Consider the following 11,101-nt stretch of genomic DNA (forward strand, 5'->3'; position numbering starts at 1 on the left):
CTGTTGGCCTTTTAACCCATGCCACTACAGATAAAGACTCTATTCACTTCATGCCAGTAACCAAAACAAATCCATCTCCTGGACACCAATATTTGTTTGAACAAATTAATGTTGGCATCATGTTGAGGTTTCAAATGTACTTCCTGATCTCTTTGCCGTTCATGTCACACAGGGATATAATGTGTTTTTAGGTTTTGTCCCAAATCCATCCCAATGTGTGCTACTGTTTAGCTCTTAAATCAGCAGGAGCTCTGGGCTTTCAGAACTGTTCAAAGCTTCATTCATCTTAATGAAACATGGGGAGAAAAAGTGTTTAGTCAGACGCTGATTGTGAAAGTTCTCTTACTAAGAACGATGGGAGAGGTCGTAGTTTTCCTCAGTGGTATACTTTAATTATTAGAGGCAACAAGAGAAAAAAAAAAACTTTATCACTTTGTAGAAATGAAAATTACAGTGAAAATAACAGAAGTTGAACTCAATATTTTGTAGCACTGACAGAAGCCAAACATTTCCTGTTAATCTTCACCAGGTTTGCACACACTGTTTTGGCCTGTTCCTCCATGCAGATCTCATTTTAGGGCTTTCAACTCCGTCCACAATGTTCTTTTTTTCGGGATTGTGGTCTTGAAGGAGCAGTTTTAGAGCCACTCCTTCATGTTTGGATCCATCGTCCTGCTGATAGGCCCATGTGCAGTACTCCATGATGGAAGGAGATTTTGTGTTCAAATGGTAAATGGCTTTTTTAAGTCAGGAGACTTCAAAGCTTTACACTACATTCAGTCATTCACCCATTCACACACACACACTGATGGTGGCAAGCTACATTCTAGCCACAGACACAAGTGAGGTCCCTCTGACCACCATCAGTAGGCAATGCAGGTGAATTGTCTTGCCCAAAGACACAGCGACACTGAATTGCCTGGGCTTTAACCTTTCAGGGCAACCTCCTACACCCAACGCCACATTGTTCGTTCCGACGAGCTTCAAGGAGTTAGTGCCGTATAATTCTGTTTCCTCTCACTATATGATATTCTCCCATTCCTCTTCTGGATCATCCATATGCTCTAAGCGTTGTGTGTAACCGATGGTAACCTTTGTTACTTTGCACAGTCGTTTCCTCCATTTCTGCAGCTTGATGCCATAAATGAAGTTATATTTGCTTTGAGTCTGCCCTTTCCATTTATTTATGATCTGCCGTTATGGCAGAATTGCTTTTTTTTTTTATATCTCATAGATTTTATTACTGATTTAGGTGCTCAGCTGCGTTTTCAACTGGATGAAGCTACAGAAAATATTTACCTTTTTCTGGAAATAGAAAGTACTCTGATAAAAGTTCCCTCCAATTAAAAGGTAGTTGTTTCTTTCCACTGTTTTCCTATGCTTTATTATGAAATATGGCTGCAAAATGACACTTTGCTTCATTAAATAAATTAAGTGGAAGATTGAAGTTAAATTCAGTGAATTTGATTCCAACTAGAGCGCAGTGTAAACGGACAAACAGCTGCTCTTTTGATACATTTTAATAAAGAAATACTTTTAATTAAAAAGGTTTTAAAAATAAATTTGCTTTAATGCTGTCCATCAACTTAGAAGAGAAGCTGGAGTGAGAAGAACGAAGCCCAGGCTGCTCAGTGTTGAAAAAACAGGAAACTTTATTGTGTAAGATGGTTGAACTAATGAAATATCAGTTCATCCTCATTTCTGCTTGAAACCAGAGATGACAGAAACATAGTTGGAGACGACGGCAAATCCAAAGTTGAAAAAAGAAAAAAAAAGAAAAGACAAAATAAAAACACATAACCTAATTCAACATATAATCAATAAAGGGGAAATATTGACATTGAATACAGAAGAAGTGTAAATATAAACCATTTTTTATTTTTTTTAATATATCTATATATTCTTTACATTGGATTACATCTACATAACTGAAATAGGAACAAAAACAGACTTCAGTGAAAGCCATAGCTCTATACCAGTGAAACATGATCTGCCCTTAATGTTTAAAGATAATTGCATGTATTTTATACAAAATAGACGGTGACAAGCAATCTGAGGGTAGTGCAATTTTGTCAGGCTCTGGAAAATGTACTTTCACATGGAGATTAAGCTTTTCCTGTTTTTTTTTTTTTGTTTTGTTTCGTTTTTTTCTTAAATGACCAGTGAATCCTTATAGTAATATATATGAAATCCAAAGCCAAGGTCATCTACATAATAGGCAAATTCGAAATAAAACTAGAAGTGCTAAGAAGTAAGCCCATATGTGCTACACAAGTTGAAACTGCTCAATTACTTCAGTTTAGTAAATTTTTATTTATTTTTTTTACCCCCTCTGCTTTAGTCACTGTTTTTTTTTTAGCGCAAAATAAAATATTAGAACTAAATCTCGCTCTAACGGCGACCTGCCTTTCCTTTTCTTTATTTCCTTTTGTCTTAAAAGGTAAACAGTGACCACTCTTGTAGACTTGTCCACAGACTCGTAGAATGAACATTTACTTCACAAGACAAACATGTTTAACACTTCCTAACGAATTAATCACGTCTACCTTTTATCAAACACAAACTGACGAAAACAAAATTACTTTTCGACTTATTTAATGTACAAAAATGATTGAGTAAAATTAGTCATATCAAAGAGGATAAGATGATGAATTTAAAAATCACACAAAACCTTTTTTTTTTTTTTTTTTTAAACAGATCAATCTCCAAAAGCACTGGTAGTCGTCTATTTCCTGATTTAAAATTGTATTTCTATGGCTCTCCGTCTCCCTTATGCAAGGCCTTTAGTCGAACTGAAAGGAATAAGAAAGTGGGGAGGACTGACAAACATGTAAAAATATTGTTTTTGTTTTTTTTTATAACAGACACTTGTTTGCATTGCACTGGATATGTCAGCATTGCTTATATACATCTATAGGCATTTAAGGAGTGGGGGGGACAGAAGCAGTGGCGAGGGTGTTTTACGCCTGTACGTTAAAGCTGGCTTCCAGAAACGCCGCTGCCTGAATGCGAATGTAATACTGTACGCAAAGCCACCCGACACCACAGGATCCAGACCCAATCCTCGGCAGATTGATCAACACGCCGGGATAAAAGCAGACTCGCAATAAGCTAAAGCTCAAGAGCCTGCGCACCACAACAATCATCCAGAAGGATTGGCAAACTTCAAAGCTAAAGAAAATATGGCTCTTGATTGAGGATTGCTGCTTTTTTTTTTTACTTTTTTATTTCTGTGCAGTTAAGCAAACAACTGAAAATCCAGATATAAAGTCCTGGGCTCTTACACGGAAATTCACAAATATATCACATTTTTCCACGCTGAGCTTTCCCTGTCCTTTACTTTTATCTTAAAATATAAAATCTTAATATTCTCTTTGATTTTAGAACTGTTATTTTAACTTTGGGCAGAACCAACATAGGGAAAGAAAGGAGGTAGGAGACAAAAAAAAAAAAGAGAGAGGGAAGGAATCCAAGGCACATAGAGCGGAAGGAGGTAGGAGACTACAGAAGGAAACCAAGGAAGGAAAGACAAACGTAGGAGGACACAAGAAACGACAAACTTTAGAACCATTTGAAAGAGATAGGATTCGGAAAATACAAAATATTTTACTTTTTCTATTCTTTTTTTGACTCTGTAGGAACCCTGAAAGTAGAAAAGCGGACTCTAGAGCAGGGAGGTGAACGGTGTTGCACTTTGCACTCAGCAGAAGCCGATGAAAACCTGAACACTAGATTTGGCCACTATGTAAGCTGGTATGAAGGCTTTATACACATTAAAAACTGTAGCAACATCACAATCTAAAAAAAAAAAAAACAACCCAAAAACATTTCGTTAACAATCGATCATTGTAAGCTGGTGTTATGTGAGACACTGAAGACTGAGCACCCTGAAGCTAAGTTATAAACCACCGCTGTACACCACCCTTCACATATGCAGGATATTAGAGGAAAAAAGAACTGATAAAAAAAAACTTTTGTGATATTTGGCACTAGTGGGACTATAATAAAAGATGTAAGGAGACATTACCTGAAGAATAAGCAAATTATGTGGATTTAAATGCAGCTTCTTGCATTTAAAATGGACGGGCTTCATAATAATCCCTGTTTCTTTGTGTATGCAGAGTATGAAACAAATTAAATATATATCTATATATATATTAGAGATCCATCGTCACATAATTTTAAGAAACATCCTGTTTTCTTGTCTTGGAAAATTAAAGATTTTACTATTAGTTAATAAAAACCAAAAGATTTTATGCACTTTGGGTTAAATCAAATTCAGATGAAGCTGAAATATGTTATGAAGAGAAAAAGTTGGGTTGATTTTGTAATTCCTAAAATGTTTTTTAAACTACTTCCTGTATTAAAAAGCACTTTCTGTTATTGTGTTCATCATCTAAAATATGAATTGATCCAAGAAGTGTGGGACCCTGCAGAAAAACTGGACTTTCAAGATAAACCAGAGAAAGTTTTTAAGTTATCGTCACCATTTTTAAAATTCGGTGAAGCTGGCAGAGAAAGGACCCGGACCCGTCACGCCAGATTGATTTAAAATATTACAAATAATATTGAGCGCGATTAGAAAATGGATATTTGGACGTTTTTCAATCTCAATTTGATCCATATTTGTAAAAATCACGATAAAGAAATTACAAACGTTTCCAAACCTTCAGAATTTGACAGGAATTTCTAATCTTCCTCAGTTTAAATAAAAAAAAAAAATACTTTGATTTACTTCCAAATTCTAGATTATAGTGGCTGCTTCTCTGATGCAGTTAAAGGAGAACACTATAGGTTCACTTTTCTAAAGAAGAAAAACAGTATATTCTACTGTAATATACTAGTTCATTAAACGTTTAAAGACCTGAACATGAAGATGATAATTCAAGCTGCCGGGATGACTTTGTTCTGCACACTTTTGAAGGGGTGGGGGATTCCTCTAAACAATAAAATTAAAAGAAAACTTTAATTTTAAAGAGAAAACAAAAGAAGCAAACTAAAACCAGGCGATAAATGCGAAGGAACAGAACAACAGACTGGTCTGTAACGGATGGCTGCGAGAATGAAAACTAAAAGGCACTGGTTTTCCCTCAGATACATCCTGTGTAAACATGTGTAGCTCGCGCTGAACGTGGCGTCTGCTGAACTCTGAAAGCGTGATCTGCGATGTGCATCTGCGTTAAAAAAAACAAAAAAAAAACATGAAGACGGATCCACAAGCTGCTCCGTTTTCCTTTTTCTTCCACTGATCGGGTAAATAGGTCCAGTTCGGGTCCGTTTTTGCTTTTCGTCCTTGAATCCAGAAGAAGTGAGGTTCTTTTGCATCAAAGCTTCAATCTGTCCCCTTCGTCTCTAGACTGTGAGCGACATTCACAGCGCGGAGAAGCAGAGCAAGGCCGGCAAGTTAAAATGATTTCAGCGATGTAGAGAGTAGGACTTTAAAAAGAATAAATGTCTGAGTTCAAGAGGTGAGGGATTGAGGAAAACGGACAGATGCTTTAAAAACATTCAATTTGCTTCTGTGCAGACAGACTGGGGTGGCGACTATGAGGCTATGGGTAATTTCTGAGATTAGACTAAACAGGCAAGGGATGAAGGGATGAAGCTGACTTTCCAAAAATGAAAACAAACACCAAAGAACGGACAAGAATATTGGGGGGGCGGAATAAAGAATTAGAGCAGAAGGGCCTGAAGCAGGTTGGGGATTTAAGGCATTGATTCACATTTCAAGGCCGTCATTTCTGATGAAACAGCAGAGGTTTGACGCTCCCGTCTTTGAATTTTGGTATCTGGTTGGTGATGATCTCCGTCAGCATCTCGGGGAATTCCACACTGAGGGTCTTATTCACGAAGGTGTAGAAGCAAATCTGCAGGAGACCCTCCACCATCTGGAACGAGACAGTTTAAAAAGATGAGAGGCGGATTTCGGAAAGATGGATCATTTTCAAAGCATCTGCAGCTCATCACAAGTAATTAACATGACTTCAGAGGAGCTATAAAGTGTTTAAAGAGATTTAAATGGAACATAAAAGCACCCATTTAAAAAAAAAGAGGAAATCTGTCAAGAATATGAAAAAAAATGATTGTTCCAACCTATAAAATACAACTGAATTGAATAATATTACAAGCTGAGAAAATGTTTCTCCACCAATTTTCTACCACAAAGAATTTCCTATTAATTACCCTAATCCTAAAACTATTAGAGAGCACTTCCTCATTTAAATAAAAAGGATTAAAGTGACATTTATTACCGGCAAGTAAATGCTTCTCATTAGGAATTTTTAGCCTGCTAAAAGCGAACCTGATGCTATGGAAAAATATCAGTCCCCTCACAAATGTTTTTATTTATTGTTAAGCTGTTTTTTTTAGCTGCAGGTTAAACAGTTTGGGCTCCTCTTTCCTCCATTAAAGACATTTCATCCCAGCACTGCTAGTCCAAAGCGCGTAAGATTATCAATTTTATTATCATCCCAAAAACAAAACAGATTTATAAGACAGGATTTTTTTTTAAATAGAAATTTTCTACATTTTGGGAAAATAAAGTCTGGTAAAGATTACATTTATATCCATGTTTAAGCCAGAATGATTTTAAAATTAAATACGATTTCCCTACGACACCTTAAGCATATAAATGATTCTTTTTTAATATTTAGTGTTTATGTTTCCTCAATTATTATTTATTCACATTTCAAATTGGATGACATGAGTTTACTAATATTGTCCCTGTTTTAAATTGAATTTCAATTTGAAGCTAAACAGGAAATATTTAATGTCCTTTTTTTATTCTATTCAAACAAATATGTAGGAAATAGGCTGGCAGGAAATGCATCTCTAGGAGACAACTTTCACATCCTCTGTTTCTAGTTGATCTCAGTAGGAAAAATCCTGTAAAGTTGTGCCGATGTTACCATTTGTGCATCACTAACCTCCTGCATGGAGTCCAGTAGCTTAGTTAGCTGGTAGAATCGCTGCCAGTTCTGACTTGTGTTCTCCTCTCGTTTCACGATGGCTTTTCCCAGCTCCTTGATGTAAGTCATCCTGATCTGATCAAAAACCGCCTGGCACTTCAGGCCTTCTTTGGGTACTGCACAAACGGGACAAGAAAAACACAGCGATGAATGAGGGTGTAGCTTAGGAGGAAAACTAAAACAACCTGAAGATAAAACAAAACTTCGTAAAACCTTTTTGTTTTGCTAAAAGTACTCCCATTCTGAGGAGGCAGAATAAAAACCCAGCAGTTTGTCCAGTAAATTCAATTATTTTTATTTTTTTAAAGAAAGAAACCACATTTCTATGTTTTATATCATTTTATAATGACACTTTTTTCCTTTGATAGAAAATTAGATATTTATAATATTATAAAGGGTTAAGGGATAAAAGTATATTGTATATAAATGTTAATAGAAATATGATGCCAGAAACTATTTAAGCCCTTTTAAATATTGATTAAAATGAAATCTTAAAAATATCTAATATTAGTCCTTACTGGCATTAGAGTAATCAAACCCTTTTCATAACAGTTTGGGTTCTTATCTGGTTCAGTTAGTCTGCATGCCAAAAAAAAAAAACATCTCTTTTTGCAGGTGATGAAGATAGAAGGCGTTTTAACATTGTCTTTCTTTTATCTTCTATTTCTTTAATCTTTTCCTGTTTTTCCTGTTCTACCTACATTGCAGTGTCCATATAATCTGTAAAACTCCCTGTATGAATTATAATAATGTTATTTATATCCATAAATCAAGCGGAACTCTATGGCGATAGCCGTACTGCTCCACTTGTGAAAGCAAAATCTGTTGGGCTCTCTTTGTAGCATCAAGACAATTATTTTTATTGCCACATTGCTAGACACAATAAAAAAAAAAAAAAAAGAAGAGTCCTCGTACCATAGAGACTGGAGCGCCTTCACTGTAATCTACAGCTTTCCATAGATTCAATAAAAACTTTATAACTTCTTCTGTAAGAATATTCTGGGGTAGAAATGGCAGTGGGATTTTTCCTTGGTTGTATGAAGAAATAAATCCTGTTACCCCTCCCCCACATATTTATAGGTACATTTGTCTGAAATAGGCTATTAGTGTAGTGATATTGTGAGTGAGATTGTCACTACTTGATCTCATTTGCACATGTGCAAGCAGATATTCATCCAGGTCGCCATAAATAATGTAATAGTGGTATTAAAAGTACTTATTTTTATCTTTAAATCACTAAAGAATGCTCATTTAAATCTTTAAAACATCTTTTTTATGACTTTCTGAGACAATTTGATGCTTTTTACATTTTCTGTGTTACACAGCTTGTCTGACGTCATCATCGGACATGCTCAGAGTATAACGGTTTAATCAAAATATGATTAAACCATGTTTGCATTTTAGTTGTTTCTTTCCTTAGATTATGAACTACATGCTATAATATTAACACGAAAGGAAAACATAAAACTCAAAAAGACTAAATTTATGTTTAAATCCAAAGCCAAAAACTTTAGCTCCCGGGAGTAGCGTATGATCCCATTTCCGGTGCAGACAAGTGACAAAACAGAAATGGTTTTAAGGCATTTATTTTCTCAGGAAATACATTAGTAACTTTTAACCCATTATAGTTTAATGAGCTTACTATTTTTAAAGGAGGTTAAAACATAATTTAGGTATCGGGTAGTGACAGTGATAACCTTCTGTTTGAAGGCTTGTTGCTAGGGCAGCTAGCCTGGCTACTAGCTGTCAAGCTAAAATAAAACTATTTAACATTACTTTGCAAGGGCCTGAATAAATACAAAAAACATGAATAAACAAGAAAATATCTCTGGAAATTCAACTTTCAGATATTTATCCTAGTTTTTTCCACTGTCTCTTCCTACTACTGCCATTTAATACAGCAGGTTAACATTTCTAAAATCCCTGTTCTAAAGGAACGTCATTTTTTATATAAGATTAATAGTAAAGTTTGTTATTTAATATTTATAAGGGCATGAAAAACAGAAATCAATTGATCTGGTATGCAAGTAACCTGTGTCTGTACAAATGGAGACAGGTTTTTGCAGAAAATATTAAAAGCTTTTTATTTCAACTATTAATGGCATCACAAGTTAAAAAGTCTCTTTTTGTAGTATAAAGGTTTACTTTTACAAACTTAAAGTAAACGGTACTCAGACTCTAAAGCGGCGCTCTGGGACTCATTCAGTAATGGATCCGACCCTCTAAAGTTACAAAGGCAAGTTTAGTGAGATGACGCTAAGCACCGGCAGCTTGCTTAAATAACAAAACCTCAAAAGGAATATGCAGACAGGTTTGAAACGTCTTTTAAAAACAGCAAGGGAGTCACCGTGTTGGAAGCAGGTTAGCAGCTACCCAGAAAAAGAGGAGACAGAGAAGGGGATGAAAGACCTGAGGGAGCGGGAGAGCTTGTGAATGTAGAGGAGCTGGGACAGGTACAGTGTGATAGGGCAATAATAGTCCTGTAAAATGATGAGAGGTAGTTTAAATTGGACAGTATTCAGGGAGTTCAGTGCAGCTGTTTCAAAATAGACTAATGAGGGAAAAAAGAAGGGATTAGAGACTGACCCTAGCAGCAGAGTTCTGAACCAAAGGAGGACGGATGGAGTCAGTTCATGGAGCGAAGGTGGAAAAATGTGGCAAAACTTTTTAGTTTAAACTCTAACAAAGGATTCTTACTTTCTTATTATTGAAGCTTTTATTTTGACTGGCTGGTTTCCAGTGAGAGACGATCCAGGTGAAATATGCAAACCGACTGGTGCATCCTTAATTATAACAGCAACCCTAATTTAACCTGCAATGACACGTTTACTAATGTAACTGCATAGCATCGTAGGGCATGGCTATCTTGTGCAGTTTGCTCTAAAGAACCGGGAAAGCTGTAAAGCTAACATCTTATGAGCTTCATTTTACAGCTTCCTTTATAAGCTGCCAGTATAGTGCACCATGCAAAGAGAATAAACTCCATCAGCCTTTCTTTTCCTGTTGAATGATGAAATTCCAGCTTAGGGTTTAATATAACAGTGTGAATAATTCAACAAAGTCCTTGTCTGTTTGCAGAGAGGCAAAAAGCCAATAAAAAGCAACAGGCACCTGCAGAGATTATGGGAAGAGGAGCTTACCGGCTGATTTACATAATCACACATATCAGAGACGCCGAGGCGCTATCTGGACTTTTACATGAACTGGTCTGAAACACAAAGGCAGATTTGTTCTGATCTCTGCCTATTTTAGGATCATTTTGTATTGGGCAACAAAATTGTTGATATTATTTTGGCATTATGCAAAAGGCTGAAAAATGTATAATTCATCACATTAAAATCTTAATAAGTGATCTATGCATTAAGTTCAGTCAAGCAGTGGATAATTTTATTGGTGAATAAATAAAGCCCTTCTAAAGGCGTAGATCAGAAATGTCAGGGTGAAGTTGTGAGCAGATTAAAGCAGGTTCTGGTAATAAATCAGCATACCTGGACATGAGAACAATGTATAACAAAGATGTAGCCTTCCTCATCAAGCCAGGCAAAGAGAGCGGGCTAACAATCCACTGTCAAGAATATAACCAGCAGCAGCTAAGAGAAAGTAAACTCGGTTAAGTCTTTTTGGGAAAGGGTGACTTTTAATCTATTAGAGATTCCATTACAACCAAGTTTGTTGTTACTCAATGACAACTCACAGTTTAAATGTACAGAGAAACAGCGAAAAGTGTTGCTCGCAGGCCTAACAGCAGCAAAAAAAAACTAATTGTTCAGAGATGGCTGCCCCCACACAGGCTTCCTATTAAAAATGGCTGTTATACTTTCAAGATGTTATAATGATGGAACTGTATACTGCAAGAATCCATACGGTAAGACTGTCAACCATACAAATGTGGGAAAAAACTGCAAAGGGAGTTTCAGGTGAATCACACAGAATGAGATGTCTGACATGCTTTGTCCTTTTTTATTTTTATGTATTTCTTTATTTTTTTATGTGTATTGGGTCATGTGATTTGTAGCTAAGGTTGGAGTGGGGCGGGTGGGTATTGATCACTGATAGGGATGCACGACATAATCGGCCCCCTATCGGTATCGGCCTTAAAACTGAATATCGGACATCGGCCACCCCCCCGATAT

General features: G+C 36.1%; 1 protein-coding gene across 2 annotated transcripts in view; it reads right to left on the reverse strand.

Annotated features, from left to right (window-relative positions):
- Positions 1 to 1,634: 1,634 nt before the first annotated feature.
- The window catches only part of nr3c1 (nuclear receptor subfamily 3 group C member 1), a 92,530-nt gene continuing 83,063 nt past the window's right edge, over positions 1,635 to 11,101 (reverse strand). For both annotated transcript variants that reach the window (XM_015389871.1, XM_015389870.1), the window contains 2 exons: positions 6,927 to 7,084; positions 1,635 to 5,888 (listed from right to left, as the gene is read on the reverse strand). In XM_015389871.1, coding sequence (XP_015245357.1) covers positions 5,736 to 5,888; positions 6,927 to 7,084 — 311 coding nt within the window. In that variant the 3' untranslated portion in view covers positions 1,635 to 5,735. The remainder of the gene's footprint in view (positions 5,889 to 6,926; positions 7,085 to 11,101) is intronic.

Source organism: Cyprinodon variegatus, unplaced genomic scaffold (genome assembly GCF_000732505.1).
Source record: "Cyprinodon variegatus isolate N-32 unplaced genomic scaffold, C_variegatus-1.0 Scaffold478, whole genome shotgun sequence".
In the NCBI taxonomy this organism is placed as follows: Eukaryota; Metazoa; Chordata; class Actinopteri; order Cyprinodontiformes; family Cyprinodontidae; genus Cyprinodon; species Cyprinodon variegatus.